This window comes from Petaurus breviceps, unplaced genomic scaffold, assembly GCF_028583685.1.
Source record: "Petaurus breviceps papuanus isolate PSGF00001 unplaced genomic scaffold, PetGlider_PUasm1.0 140, whole genome shotgun sequence".
NCBI classification, from domain to species: Eukaryota; Metazoa; Chordata; class Mammalia; order Diprotodontia; family Petauridae; genus Petaurus; species Petaurus breviceps.
The window spans coordinates 15,127,360-15,143,694 of record NW_027185698.1 but is presented as its reverse complement, the minus strand read 5'-3'; the positions used below and the strand labels follow the sequence as shown (position 1 = coordinate 15,143,694).

At 36.9% G+C, this 16,335-nt stretch overlaps 1 protein-coding gene across 3 annotated transcripts in view; it reads left to right on the top strand.

Annotated features, from left to right (window-relative positions):
• Nucleotides 1–327: 327 nt before the first annotated feature.
• Nucleotides 328–16,335, top strand: part of STIM2 (stromal interaction molecule 2) — a 179,684-nt gene continuing 163,676 nt past the window's right edge. The window contains exons 1-2 of one of the 3 annotated variants that reach the window (XM_069068821.1): nucleotides 492–983; nucleotides 6,098–6,139. In XM_069068821.1, coding sequence (XP_068924922.1) covers nucleotides 650–983; nucleotides 6,098–6,139 — 376 coding nt within the window. In that variant the 5' untranslated portion in view covers nucleotides 492–649. Of the gene's footprint in view, nucleotides 348–491; nucleotides 984–6,097; nucleotides 6,140–16,335 lie in introns of those variants that run through there. The other 2 variants (XM_069068827.1, XM_069068823.1) reach the window with 2 other exon arrangements.

Sequence of the window (16,335 nt, the reverse complement as noted above, 5' to 3'; positions counted from 1 at the left end):
TCTTCAACTGACTTTCACTAGCAGCCGCTTTTCCCTTAATTCAATCCTTCAAGCCCCAAAGTCTGCTGGAGTTAGTGGGGTGGGGGAGGTCTTTCTTCCTTCCTTCCCCCTAACGTCCCCGCCCCACTTTTGTGCGTGGCTAAACCCCAAAGGGAAAGATCTCTTCAAACAGCACCACTTTCTGCATCTCACCCCACCCCTTCCTTCGGCCACGCCTCTGGGAGGAGGGAGGGGGAGGGGTGTACTGTGAGGCAGCCTCATCAAGCATGCGCCGGCAAGCCCGCGCCTGCGCTCTGGGAGAGGAGGGAGGCAGGAGGAGGTGGGGCGCGGCGCGAATTGGTGCCCCAGTGAGTGAGGGGAGGGAGTCGGGGGGAGGGGGGGAGCAGGGAGCAGGTTTCCGAGGCGGCCAGCTCGAGCGTGGTACTACAAGCTCGAGGCCGGAGGGGGCGGGGGGATGCGCGGCGGCGGCGGCGGCGGCGGCGGCGCCGGCGTTGGCGCTGTTGCCGGGTGGTTGGAGGCGCCTGAGCAGCGGCCCCAGGTTCCGACGCGGCGGCCGCGCCGAGTGTCGTGCGCGGCCTGAAGGCACTTCGCTCGCTCTCCCCCCTCTCGCCTCCACCCCCTCTCCGTTTAAAAAAAATTACCGGAACCAATGAGCTGGGCCCGGACCCGAGCTCCCGAGGCCGCCGATGCCCGAGGGACCAGGCTATCTGCGGGCGAGAGCCCGAGGCGGCGGGGGCGGCCCCAGGAGCCGCCGCCGCCGTGGCCCGCGGCCGCCTCCCAGCCGCCTCGCCTCCATCCCCTGTGCCCCGGGGGTCCGGCCCGGGGCTGGACGGCGCTGCTGGTGCTGGGCTTGCTGGCGGCCGGAGCGGCGGACGGATGCGAGCTGGTGCCCGGGAGCCTTCGAGGAAGGAGGACGTCGTTGGCTGGAGCTGCCGCCGCAGCCGCTGCCGCCTCCACGGGGGAGAGCCCTGCTCTGGTGACAGGTGAGGCGGGGGTGGCGGTGCGGGAGCGTCACGGGCCGGGGGTTGCGGGCAAGGGCGAGAACCCACCACCCCCGAGATCGGGGGTCGGTGCGGGGGAGAGGGGAAGGCCGGCAGAGCTGCGGACGGCCAGCAGAGCAGGTGAAGGCGTCGGGAGCCTTTGCAAACTCTCGGGAGTGCCCCCCCCCCCGCCCCGTATTCACAACTCTGCACTAAACCCCGACTTGGGGTGAGCTCCTCTTCCTGTTTCTCTGCCTCTCCAAAGTTCTCGGGTGAGCTCTTCCTCGTTGCAGTCAACCAGGGCTGCGGGGGACTGGGGTGAATTGTTTCTTAGGGGTAAGGTTTTCGAAAGTCAGCAACAACAGCAGCAGCAGCAGCAGCAGCAGCAGCATTGCGGTATTGAGGCTGCCCCCGGTGCTGCCTTTGCGAAGGCTTCCCTGGCAATGACTCGCACCCTTTCAAGTCCATACTAAGCAAAATGTCTCTGGGGAGTCTGCTGAAGAGGCTTGAAATACGTAGTAATGGTTTAATATTTGCTCCGGAAAACCTTTGACTTTCTGTAGGGGGCCATAATTATTTTGGGAGTGAGCAGCACCATCGAGAGAAAGATAGTCTTGAAGACTCCAGGCAAGTACCAAGATATTTACCCTAATTTATCACGTACCTGGCACTCTGGACTGGCTTGCATTTTATGAGAACCGTGATTGTGGAGCTAGCAGTAGCATTTCTTAACACAAGGAAGATGAGAAATGTTCTTAGTTATTGAAAGATTTCAGGACCTAAGGTTTGCTAAGATAAGTAAGATTTTGTATTTTCTTTAGGCCTTTGGTTGTCATTTATTTTTAACGTTTTGTACTTTGAGCATCATTGTGCCGATTTCTTTCGGTAACTAATTGTAGAAATTGGTGTTTATTTATCTATTTATACAAATGAGTTTGGTGTTTATATGGGAAGTAACTTCTCCAGACTCATTAGTTGAAAGAAAAAGTAGTACGATAAAGTAAAATGGCATCAGTATAGCAAGAACACCCTTTATTGGTCTAGCTGAAGTGACATTCTAACAGGAGTCCAGAAGTTAGTTACCAATAGGGATGCTCAGAGAATTGATTTTGGGAGCCACTTGCTTCAGTGAGAAGCAGAGCCAGTAGTTTCACTCAAAGGATGGTTATTGTACAATGAGAAAAGGAAGACCTGTTTGGCTAGAAAACTAAGCTCACTCTCAGGTTTTAGTAGGGAATGCAATGGATGAATAGAAGTTACATTATGCCTTTTTTTTTAAAAACGGGAACATACTTTAAAAAAAAAAGATTGGATGATTTGGTAACTCCAGAATTCAGTGTTGGTGGTTTATTTACTTTCAGTGTTACTCTGCATGGGTTGATTTAATGTTTGTTGACTCTTCTAGCTGGAAACTTGAAGAAAAAAATTTTATAAGAAGCTAATGTGTTATTGATGAAGCAATTATAGAAGAATTGTAATTGTGAGGCATGTAGGTGAATGGAAGAAGAAACTAATGTTTGAGGTGTAGATATTAGAAGTATAGTTGTAGAAAGGAACTTGAAGTGAAAAGTTCTTTTAAATAATTGGCTCATCTTTTATCAAAATATTTTTGAATGACAGTTGAGCAAATGTTTGAGAAAACTGGTGTTGCACAGGTCATACAAAGATGCATCTAATCTGATAGGAGTTCTATTTTAATAATCCTTTTGAGACTTTAGTTCCTTTCCAGATATTTCTGGTATCCAAAGAAGGAATGGTTGACATCTGTAGAACAAAAGATTGCTTATTTGCACAAATAGGTCTGTACTTAATTGTTCATGCTAACTTTTATGTTACATGCTTAGGCATGATAGTGAGTTTGTATTTTGTTTCTAACTCCTCCCCTTTATTTAATATTGGTGGTGTTAGCAAGTTAAAATTTCGTATTTAAAGTTTGAAAGAAAACAGAATACAATAGTACACAAGTTATTTAGTTGATTATTCCTTCAAATTTCATGCCTCTTATTTCTGATAGCCTTGGAATCTAGATGAACAATTTATCAATTTGAAGTATTGAGCATGAAGTTAGACTAAATGATTTCAAAAGTACCTTTCTTATATAAATCAGATTCTCTTTCTATTAATAGTTCTGTATTATGCTCCGTAGTGGTATTTATTTGTGAAATGTCATGTCAAACCCTAAACATTATTCCCTTTGTATGTAACCTACAGGAAGTAGAATGATTGAACTTAAACATTTTATATTACAGACTGTGCTGAAATGTTTGGGGGTTACAGAAATTAGTAAGTAGAGAACATGACAGAAATGTTAATTTTGAAATTTGAGTACCCTAGAGCATTTTAAGGCAATGATTGTGCACTCTCTTATTCCTGATTAAAGATCTCTATTAGTAATGAGTATTCTTCCTGTTTCTATTAAAATAGACAACCAAAATCATTTCCTGGTCTTCACTGTTGCCTTTTCAGATTGTCATGTTCAGTTCTCATCTTTGGAAAATTCTTAGATTTTCTTTGCATTCAAAACATTTGAATTCAGACATTTTCTTTCAATGAAGTTTGATTCATTTGAGTATTTTAATTAAGGTATTTGATATATTTTAAAACATTTATTAATATTAGAAAATCAATTATTTGGGTGTAATCTTCAATAAACTAATGCTTTCATACAGAGAATGTAGTACATCAATTAGAATGAACTGGTGAGTTATCCCATTGGATTTTGATTTTCTGAATTTCCTGTTTTGCATTTGCACAGCAGTTCTCAAAGTATGGTCTGATGCCCTGGGTGTTCCCTGAGTTACTTTCAGGGGGTCCTCTAGGTCAAAACTATTTCATAATAATGTTAAGACATTACATGCCTTTTAAAATACTTCTTTTTTCTAACTACATTATCTATTTGAGATTGGAGTCTCTTCATATATTTAAATCAAATAACATGGAAGCAGGTTGAATACAGAAGCAGATATGAGAATTCAGCTGTTTTCTATTAAGCTAGACATTAAAGAGAATTGTAAAAATATGTAAAACAGCCCTATTGTTCTTACTAAATGTTTTTTTCTTTTGGAAAATATAGTTATTTTTCATAAAACTTAATTTATGTTATCTAATGGGTTTATTGTTTTCAATGAATTAATCAATATTTTAAAAATCAGTTTTAATTTTAAATACAAGTAAATATTGATGGGTACAACTATTTATATAAACAAAAGCTCTTTAGGGTTCTCAAATTAAGAATAGAAAGGAGTTCTCAGTGATTTTGAAGAGTGTAAAAGAGGCCTTTAGGCTAATGGTTTGAGAAACACTTCCTTGCTATAGAATGATCAAGGGTATAAATTTTGTGTGTGTCGTAGGACTCCGGGGAAGTGGCTCACAGTGTAAGATGAGGTGTGTGGAAGGTAACATACTTATATTTGTACTTTTTTTGTTTTTTAACCCTAATCCAAGTAATAAAGATTGGCCAATATTGTATATCTTTATGAGTAAAATTGAAAGCAATTTAGCAGGCAGCATAGTTAGGGAATTGGTGGGTTGGATAATAAACTGCTCAATCTGCTCATTCTGAGGTTTTCACACTATTTCATTTCTTGACATCAGTTCAAAGTTCATATGATTTAAAAAAGTTTTTCTTAGATTCTTGTGTTTTCAAATCCAATTTCATAAGGCCATTTTATGGATTAATTAGCTTACCCTTTTGACACTGCCTTCTAAACGGGAAATTTTAAAACATGGTTTAGATTTTATTTGGACTAAGGGTTTAGTTTTTAAATCAGATTTAAGAATGATTAATTATTCTGGAATTGAAATAATTTGTCAAAGAAGGAATATTCCATAAAAACGTATTAAAAGAACAGAACCTAGATTAAAATTGTATTTTTAAGTCCGTAGCAAGTATAATTATACACAGTGTTGTTGAATGATTTTTAAACCTTCAGACAGGCCTTTATTGTTTTGAGTGATTTGCAGTTGAGAATTAATTTTCTTAAAGAAACAGTGTTGTAAATGTTGATTAGGTTCTCAAGACCATTCTGCAAAACTTCATCATGTTGAAGTATATACTGTATTACTTGTAACATAGAATGTAACTGCCACACATAATGATGTTGATATGGGAAATATATATTCCAAGTTTCAGTTTGGGGTAGTAGGAATCTATTTCCCAGCTCTTTATTCCTTACCTACTCTTGTTCATAGAGTCATTTAGAGATCCTGTAATCCAGTCTGTACAAACTGAGGCTCAAGGAGTTTAATTGATTTTCCCTTGTTCATATCAGCTAAATAGTGTCCTAACTAGGACTGGACCCAAGGTTTGTTCCATGCTTCCTCTCAGTAGGATTGAGACTGTTTTAGCTTTTCCATTATTGATGGTTCTTGAGGCTTTGCCATGAAGAATTGGTTGTGTATTAGAGGTTAGGGATAGAAATGAGGTTCCCAAGGAGTCTGAACTATGGGGTAGTTAGGCCATTTGTAGGTTTATTTTCAGTAATCTTTTCTAGTTTGGGACAAATTGCTTACTTCCTTTCCTTGTGCCTCAGGGGTTGCCTGATAGATTTCCACTGTAGCCACCTATTATATCTTTCTGAATTTTCTCTTTCTTTAGCCTGCTTTAGAACACTACTGTGTCTTCCAGCAAAATGACCTTTTTTGAGCATATCTATGTTTTTTTTTTGACGAGTAGAAGCCAAGAGGAAATTGAATATAAAGGTTTCTGTTTGCTTTGTGTGTGTTTGAGGGGAAAATCCTTTTCCTTTTTAATTATATCAGTAATTTAAAGGTTTACAAAAGCCAAATCAAAAACAAATGCTAGATAATCATAGGATCATAGGTGAGCTTAAAGGTGTCTCAGAGGAGGTCCATTGAATCCATTTTACAGATGAGGGGACTGAGGTCAAGTTAGGTTACATAGCTGTTGTACTCAAAAGGCCAGGGGTCAGATGACCTAGATTCAACTTCTGGCTGTGCCATTTACTAATACTGTGACCTTGGGCAATTCACTTACCTTTCTGAACTTTGTTTCTCATTTGTAAAGTTGGGACTTAGGAAAGGAACTGGCAGAGAAGGGATGATGAGACTGGAGCACATTTTGCCCTTCTCAACTTGTTCTCTTTCCCTCTTCCTAGGCCTGTTACTGCATAGTCTGCCTGAAGAGAACATCAGACTGGGTATGTCATTGGGAGAGTGGGATGTGATTAGAGAGAACATCTGGTTGTGAGAGGAGGGAAGGGAAATCCCAAGGTTGGCAGCTGTGTAGTAAGGGGGTTTCCTGTAGTCTACCAGTTCTTAGGTGGCCATTCTTACCTAAGGAACATATATTAAATATGATCTGAATATGTTATAGACTTGAGAATAGCTAAATTGTTTAAATCTGCTACCTGAATACTTGCTTAGATTCTCTCTAATTTTGTGACATTTTATTGATTTAGAATTTGTCATTGAAATGGCATTGTGTGTTTATTTAAATTCAACAACAGGAAGTCCTTATTAAGGAATGGAATGTTAAAAAATAATAGAATCTGACTTCAAGAAGCTTATAATTTACCAAGGGGGCATGTAGCATGGTAATATAAAGCAGAGTGTGAATAAGGGGCAAAGGAGAGCACTGGATAAAACCTAGCAAAAGAAGAAGGGAACACTTTGAGGAGAATGGCTTCATATGGCTTCTTAAGGAAGTGGTATCAGGCTGTCTTGAAGGAAAAGAATGTTGTTGGAGATGACGATCATAGATTTAAAATCAGAAGGGAAGTTAGAGGGCATTTCATCCAACCCCATCCTTTTTTTTATATGAGGAGCTGAGACCTATAGGATGGGAAATGAATTCCAGGTACGGGGAATTGGTCTGCCAGAATTTATAAGTTTTATTTAGAATACCAATCAGTTAATTATTTGTGGTGGAACAAATGTTATTAGTAATAATAGCACACATTTGTATATAGGCTTACTTTTACATAGCATACTGTTTTTTTTTTTTTTCCATACAAACCTTGTGAGGTAAGTAGTGTAAGTATTTTCCTCATTTTCAGGTGAGAAAACTGAGAGTTTGGTATTAGGTAGAAAGTAGATAACTGGGTGAGTCTCTTAACCCCCCAGGGTTCTAATTCCCTTAGACTGAAAGTTGCAGAAAAGGTGTTCAGTTGCATAGCAGGGTACCTGGTAGGAGTTTAATGAATTGTGCTTGATGGTATACTTGCATTACTAAACTTGCCTATTAAAGTAGTTACATTGTTATTACTTTGTGCATTCACTGAATGTAATTTACTGAAATGATTTTAAATTAAGGAATATTCTGTAATTGTACAAATTTTAAGAGTATTTACAGTATTTACAAATAGATATTCTGTGTAGGAGGACCTTTTTTATGTTATTGGGGGAATAGGACAATCTAGCTAAGAGAGCCCCTCTTGGCTCCTTCTTCTAACACTCCTCTTCCTATACCTTCTCTGTGCTTTCTATATTCTTATTAATTAATCTAAATCAACTAAATAGCTAAATAATTTAATATTCTAACAAATACAATTTCTTTTAGAGCCAATTCTTCTAACTTCTCAACTCTCAGAGGAGCTCTTATTATTACTTTTTCATGCTTCATTTTGGCTAGCCTTTTTCTTAACCTTTTTCGTTTGGCAAATATCTGTTCTACCTCCTTTCCCTTTATATCATAGGTGAGAAAACCCTAGTAAGCTAAAAAATTGCACTAGAATAGAGCCTTTTGCTCTATTCCAGAACACTTTTAGCACCTTGGGACTTTAATCTTAAGATTTGTTCAGAGTAGTAGGAAAAAAATAGATTCTTTGAGATTTTTTTCTCAGTATTGCCGTGCTAAGGCTGATGGAGCTGGTTCCCTTTTGTGAATTCCAAAGTGCAAAGCAATAGACTTTGGAGTAAAAAATTTTGTTTTTTGCTTCATTTTGAGAAATAGTTAGACAAATACTCTGCAGTGTACCAAGAAACTGATATGTGATTGAGTATACTTCAGAGTGAAGTTAAATGAACTCCCCCCCCCCCCAGAAAAGGAAAAAAAAAATCTAAAATAGCCTTCCTAAGTCGGTTACTTGTTTCTCTACTGCTCAAACCTTGTGTGATTTTCTGTTGCTTATAGAATATAAAACATACTTCTTTTTATGACTCTCCACAGTTTGTCTGTAATTTACCTCAGATGTCATTTTTCAGTACTGACCTTCACAAACTCTGTTCCATTCAAACTGTTGGTTCATGAATTTAACATCACTTCTCTCACTTCTGTGTCATTTCCCATTTCTAGAATTTCCCATCTTTAATTTCAAAATTCTTCCCTTTCTATAAGATTCAGCTCAGGGGCCACCATCTCCATGAAGCCTTCCTTAATTCATTCTTCCTTTCCTTCCCTCCTCCCATTCTAGTCTCACTCCTTGACCCCATCTCTGTATTAATATTCTTTCTCAGTTAGTGCTAGAAGTATTAGATGTGCCCTGTCTTTTGTATCCTTCACTCCCTACTGTATATGCTTATCTATTCATGTAGTCTCTTCCCAGTTGAAGATAAGCTCTTTGAGGACTGCAAATGCTTTGTTTTTGTATTTGTGTGTTTGTGTTTTCTTAGTATGGTACCTTCCACAAAAGTAGTCCCTTAATAAACTTTTTTTAAATTTTTTTTTGCTTTTTTGGAGGGGGGGGGTAGGGCAGTTAGGGTTAAGTGACTTGCCCAAGGTCACATGGCTAATTTTTGTATTAAATGTCTGAGGCCGTATTTGAACTCAGGTCTTCCTGACTCCAGGGTCGATGCTCTATTCACTGTGCCACCTAGCTGCCCCCCCTTAATAAATTTTTTAAAAATTGAATTCAAGCACATTTATTACTGACATAATTGACAAATGTATTGAAGTATTGACACTCAGGGAAGCCCAAGTAGATTAATACCTTTCTGAACAATGTTTTGGGTGTGCCTGTTTTATATATGTGTATATGTGAAGGTTAAACTTCAGGTAATGTAAAAGTGAACTAGACAGTTTCAACATTAGTCAGAGAATAATGGATAATATTTTGAAATAATTTTTATAGCATTATTATTAAATTAGTACCATTACCTGCAGTTATTGGCACTTGAAATGTGTCAGTAATACTTCTTTATGTCTGATTAATAAGCAAATCCTCTTTATTTTGGAGGACATGTATGATCTTTAGAAGTAATATAGAAATTAGCCAGTCAGTGTTGAGCTTCACCAGAGACTGAATATCAGCTGCTTATTTAAGTCTCAATATTTAGTTGACGAGGGATTGCTTCTAAGTTTATCAAGTTTTGAGAAGCAAATAGAGTTTTTAGTATAATTAAAAATTCTGTAATCTCCTTATGGAAAAAGAATGAAAATATCTTGCTTTCATAGTGTTCACAAACCATTAATTTGTAATTATGAATAAACAACTACGTCTGAATTTACAGACTAGTTTTGTCAGACTTCAGAACATTTTATAAAATATTGTCATACTCTATTTTTTGTATTAGAAAATATTATCTTAAAATTTGAACTCTTTGAGGTTTGTAAGGAAATGTAAACAAGCATTTATTCTTCACGTCAAACTGACATTAATTGTACTTGGGAAAAAGTCTTTTTTTCCTCTCCATCAAAACCTTGGGAAAAAGGCAAGGGAAAGCAGGTTATCAGTCCTTTAGATTTAGTCATTTAGAATATTGAAATATTCTGCAATAGAAGCAAATGGCCTTTAAAATTTGATAAAATTAATAGCTATGAACAGAGAAGACTGATTTTGTTATATTGTAATTTGTGAAGCTGTTAATAAAAAGCAACCACTATCCTGTCCTTTAAAAGATTTGACAACCAAAACAATTCCCCAATCCTGCATTTTTGCTAGCCAAAGAATTATGCTACAGTAAAATGTAAATATAATCTTTTTAGTTTTCCATCCATTTATCAGATGCCTTATTCAATTATATATTCTCTATAGAGCAGATGTTGTAATCTAGTTTTGCAAAATCTCTTTCTTATAGTATATTAGGGGAGGTAAAGGATGTGTATAACTGTAATACAAGTTAGAATAAAGACAAAGACACATCTAAATAAACAGCTCTTAAGGCTTCATGGAGGAACTAGCGCTGAGTTGGGCATTGAAGCCACAGAAAATTGGGTATCAGAATGTTTCCTAATAACAAATTAGTTATTTCAAAACAAGTGTTATGGCAGATCTAACTGTATGGGAATAAATAGAATAAAGAAGACTTTTGAATCCTTGTGTCCCAGAATGTTAAACCAAGATAAAAAAAAATATATATATATTCATATTGTAGTTACTGAAATTATTATTAAATGCTCTTTTTAACAATTTAAATATCAATAATGAAAGTAGAAGGATTTTGTATCAAAATATTATTTATTGTAATTATCCTTTAAGATTAATTTTTTAATTTGATGTATAGTATATCAATACAGTAGTACTTGTATATGATTTATAAATATACATATATTGGGTGTTTGTGCTTGTAATTTTTATTTTCCTGATAATGATGTGATCAAAAAAGGTTGGATTTCATTGCTCTTTAATCAGGGTAAAGGGGTCAGGCTCTTGGCATAGGTTATTCCAGAAAACTGCCTGGGTGATTGTTATGGAGGTGGGGGTTTATCTAGAGTTGAGAGAACATTTTGAAAGGAAGCCTTATGGGACCACCAAGAGGTTAAGAAAACCTACTGAGACAGAAATGGTCTTTGGAGTAGGCACTGAACTGCCCTTGATGACACTTAGGGTCTGTCTGTGGTAGATGTCATTCTTTTCCCCTTTGGAGCCATTTTTCTGTAGTTTCACTGTATATTTGAGCCTTTGAGAACTCACAGGTCACTTTCAGGTTGTATAGAGGCATTGGTGCAAGATTTGAGTGGAGGATTGAATACTAAATAATGTATGATATCATTGAAATAATTTATATTTTGAAGGTGACTTTTAGATTTGAGGCACAGTTTGTTGTTTACACTAGTGGCAAGTTTCACTAGTTTCACTTTTTCCTTAAGGCAAATTTAATGACTTGATCTTTATTGACACTTGTAGACTTGGCTTTGAATCCCATATTTTTATGTATATATACACACATGTATTTATAGAGATGATCGTTAAATTCATGGGCATTGATGAGGTTACCGAGAGAGGGAGGATTGAAAAGGGTCTGGGACAGAACCACGGGGAGTAACTATTGTTAGGAGTTGTGATATGGATGATGAGTCAGCCATCAAACAGGACTAAGTGCCATGAATACCAGAGGAGAAAGTATCCAGGAGATGATTGTCAGCAGTATCAGGTACATTAGATAGGTAGAGAAAGATGAGGACTGAGAAAAGGTGATATCATTTGACAATCAAAAGATCTCTGGTAACTTTGGAGGGAGCAGTTTCATTTAGACAAAGTCAGAAGCTAGACTGAAAAAGGTTGATGGAATGAGAAGAAATGGAAGTGCTAGTGTAGACAGTTTTTTAAAAATGGAGTATAACAGAGGGTGAAGAGAGATAGAGAACAACAGCATGAGGAGATCATAGGAATTAGTGATTTTTTTTTTTAAGGATGGGCAAACTTGGGGCATTTTTGAAGGTAGTAAGGAAGATGCTAGTACATAGAGGTTGGGAGGTTCAAGAAACAAAAGGGATTATTTAGGATATAATCTACCAGAGAAAATAGGAGAGAAGGTTTGTAATCTTAGAGTTAGTTCTTCATACCACTAGGCAAGTTGTTGGATTCTATCTTTTCTATTCCCCAAACCCTTTTTACATCTGGCATCTCTTTTCCACTTATGCAACCAGTCCTTCAGGTTGTCAGCACTCCTTGCTGAGTCTCTTGTAATGCCTTCCTCACTGGTTATTTTCCTTCTTGTCTATTCTGATTCCAAGCTATCCTTTGCATTGCTTATTACCTCAGTGATTTTCTTAATGCACTACTATGATCATATCACTTTATGTAAACTCCTGTTCTGATAGTCAAGGCTCTCCACAAACTGGTTCCACCTCTACCTCTCCATTATTATCTGATATTATCCTCTTCATTTATTCTATGTTCTAGCTAAACTGGACTGTTCTCGGTCCCAGAACTACTCTTATCCTGTGTTCAGTACATTCTGCCTTTAACCTTTCTTCTACAAATCTCCATCTGTTACAATATTACAACAGATGCCCCCATCAAATATGCATAGTCAAGCAGAACAAATAGCAGTGTTATACATGTCCCAGAACTTATGTCTCATTCTCCACCTGAGTCTATCACCCTTCTTTCAGAAGCATGTTAAATTTTTTTTCTTCTGGATTCATAGTTGGTCATTACATTGCTCAAAGTTCTTAAGTCTTTCAAAGTTGTTTGCCTTTACAATATTGTTATCATATAAATTGTTTGGCTTCTGCTCATTTCACTCTGATTCAGCTCTTAGGTTTCTCTGAAAATATTCTCTGGCTATTTCTTATGGCACAACAGCATTCCCTTACATTCATATGCCAGAATTTATTAAACTACTGTTCAATTGGTAGGCACTCCTCTAATGTCCAGTTCTTTGCCTCTAAAATGAAAACTGCTATAAATATTTTTATACTTACTTCAAGCATAACCTTTCACATGTGTGTTTTCCTGATTCCCTTTCCCGCCAGATTTCTAGTGTCCCCCTTTCCTAAACAACTGTGTATTTATTTTATTTTTATTCTCTTTGCACTTATAGATGCTATATTTGTAAAGCATTTAACAAAGTGTTTGACATGTAGTAGGCGCTATATAAATGTTAGCTACTAATTTTATTATCTGTCCCTCCTTAAAAAAAGGTGCTTGAGAGCAGGGACTCCTTCATTTTTGTCTTTGTGTCTCCAGAGCCTTGCATAGTTCCTGGCTCATAGATGCTTTTTAAATATTTATTGATTGATATTTGAGAAATTATTTAAATTTTGAATGATGTCACCAAATAAGCATTTAGCTTTAAATCTGAAATTCTGAAGCTTCTTTGCTATTGAGAATTGGTCTTGATTCAGCAGGCAGACTTCAGATTCTTTAGGTTTGCTCTTTTAGGTGTACACAAATGCTTTTTATAATCAAGTAATTTATATTTGCATTTTCTTTTCATGAAAACATTCCTGATGGTTGACTTGTCAGGTTATCATCCAAATAAAAATTTCCTAAGTTATTGTTAAGAGCAAACCATGGTAGATCTTAAGTTTTTACATAGACCTTAAACATATGATGTGTAGTTATTTAAATTAATATATTTTACTTAATAGAAAAGGAACATACATATATTCATAATTTATAGTTGCTACAGGAATATGTACTGTGGTTTGAGTATTATTGTAACATGTTCTAAGTTTTATTTTAACAGAAGATGTAAAATACATTTTGAAGAGCTCCAGTGTCTTTAGAGGGTGTGTGTATGTGTGTCTAATTGTGGTTTGGGAAGCTTCTAGTAAGGAAACTTTGCAACTGTGTATGTTTTTAGTCTTATGAGAATGACTTTCCCAGTGTGGTGAAACAGTTTGTGCTGTAGCTGAGTCTTCCTAACTTTGAGGCCAATTCTCTATACACTATATCAGGTTTCTATAAAGCTCTAAAGTTCCCATTTCAGAATTGCTAGAAGGTAAATATTTAGCAAAGAAAGCTTAGTGGGCTTCAGAAATGAGTTAATGTATATGGCGAAAACATTGTTATATAATTTAGTTTTGTCAGTGTAATTCATTGTGTCTTTATTGAACTAATGTATTTAAATACTTTAAATTTGAAATGTACAGTGTTTTTACAGGTGGTTTTTTTTTTTTGGGGGGGGGGTCCCTTTGTGTACTACAAAAACTCATTTTTGTTTTTCCTGAATTGGGCTTTCTTGTGTGCTTTACAGCACCACTATTTCTTTGCCCATCCCCTAAGAAATATTTGATCAAATATATCAAATAAGATTAGTATGGTGATAACTAGGTATTGTCAAATATCATGCTATTCTTCGAATTTCTGGTGAGGAGAAATCATATGTAATTACTGATTGCTTAAAGAGGACAATTGATTCAGACTCCTGGCTTCATATTCTCACCAACTAGTACTTGTGGTAGACACTTAATAAATATTTGATGAATTGTCTTTGTTATGAATTTACATGTTATAGAAGTGATCTAATAGAACCTGAAGTGTGGACTCTTAAAGCCAAGTATACAAAATTTGCAATTCAAAATGCAAGCAAATGCAAGTGGTACAGAGGCAAAAATAATTAGCTGAAGTTTAACACGACAAACAAGCAGAATCCCAGAATCCAGATGTTGAAGTTGTTAGGGATTTCATAGGCTTTCTGGTCCAACCATTATTTCCTGGGAATCACTGTTACTATATCTTTAACATGTGACAATCGAATCCTTCTGAGGCTGTGGCATTCCATATATGTATAGTTTTAATTGCTAGGAAGTTTACCCTTACATCAAGCTTAAATCTGCTTTTCTTCAGCTTCTACCCATAATTCTAAGTTCTGTTTTCTGGAGCCAAGAAGAACAAATCTAATATTTTTTCCGCATGAAAGGGCTTCAGTTTCTTGGAGACAGGTAGCAATCATGTTTCTTTGTAACCTTTATTGTATTGTGACCACTTTGGCTACCTGTTAAAACCTATGGACACCTCAGAATCATTTTTTTTAATACAAAAAATTAAATATGTAATATTGTAAAGGAAACTAATTATATTGAAGTACAGTTGTAAAAATTTTGAAAAATAGTTCACAGACCTTAGCTCTAAATCTGTTTTTTACTTCCTTATGCAAATGCTAACACTGACTGTAAAAATGCAAATTATGATTGAGAGTGAACTGTAGCTTGCCATTAAGGCTCTTAATAAGTTTAATATTAATACAGAAGACTCTGAGATTCTGGGATGAAAATGTGTATAGAGAAAATAAGAACTTTTATACTCACCACGGCTGCTAAAGCTGCCACCACCTTGCCAAAGGAACTGGTTATTCCCTATTGTTTTTAGGATAAAATACAAACCTTTCTTGTTTGTCAGTTATAGTTTGTCATTTATAGCCCTTCACATTTTGGCTAAAACCTATTTTTCTAGACTAATTATGTATTACTTCCTATCATTCACACAATAACCTACCTCCCATTTCCATACCTTTGTACAGGTTATACTGTGTCTGAAATAGTATCCCTTGCCTCACCTCTGCCTTCAGGGCTCAGCACAAGTGCTACTTTCTTCAAGGTTAGAACCCTGGACTTGGAATCAGGAAGATTAGGTTTTAGATTCTGTTACCAATATTTAATAGGTTTGTGACCCTTAGGCTAGACAGTTTACTTGTTTCTACAGCAGTTTCCTTTTGTGTAAGATGAGGGAGTTGTACTTAGTGTTTTCTAAGGTCCTTTCTAACTCAAAATCTGAGATCCTGTGATCCTAAAGGATCTTTCTTTATTTTGCCACTTGTTAGTATTCTGCCCCTCATATAATTTATTTGTTCATCTGTGTTCTGTATTTATTGTTTTTTCAGTGTAGTAATCTCAATAGTAAGAGAACAGCACCTTGATCTCCTTGATCAGCTGTTGGTGGAAGAAAATAGAGCACAGAAACAATTTGAGCTTAAAACGTCCAGAAAAGGGCTTAAAACTCCTTTCCTTGAGCAGTCTTTGCCAGAATTCCAGGTAATTTTAAGGGGTTTTGGGGCAGGGATTCTCAAGTACTAGTTGAACAAAATAGTCTATCAAGTTCCTTCTAATTTTGACTTTGTATAATTCTGTGACTCAAGTCATTTGTACTGTACTACTGTTATTTTAACTACTTACTGTCTGTAACTTTGTAACTGCATTAAAAAGGGGGACAGTTTAACTTAAAGGGGTAAACTCCTATAGTGAATGAATTTATTTATATCAGAAGGAGTTTCTATTCTTTAGAAATGCTTGATTTAATTTCGGTGATTTATTTATTTGTTACCTAAAATTCTTATTAAGACTCCATCCTCTCAGCAGTGACTTTTGAAACACCATAATTTTTACTTTTCTAGTGTCTTGCACAAATATTGAAGACACTATGCTTAATTGGATTGACTTAGTTAAGTTTCTATACCCTAAAAAGAGATGAGATTTTTATTTTTCCTTTTGAAACTGCAGATGAAGATGAACTATAGAATGTTAGAGTTGGAAGGGGCCTTTGGGGCTCTCTGCTTCAACTTTGACCTGAAAAAGAATCTCCTCTGTAACATGATTGACAAATGGACATATAGAGTACAGTCTTTGACTGTATAAGACCTTTAGTGTAGGAACCCACTACTTCTGAGGTAGTCCATTCCATTTTGAGATGGCTCTTATTGTGAAATTTATCTTTCAGTCAGGCCTAAATTTGCCTTTTTATAACTACTTACTCATTAGTTCTGCCTTCTGGGCCCAACAAGAACAAGT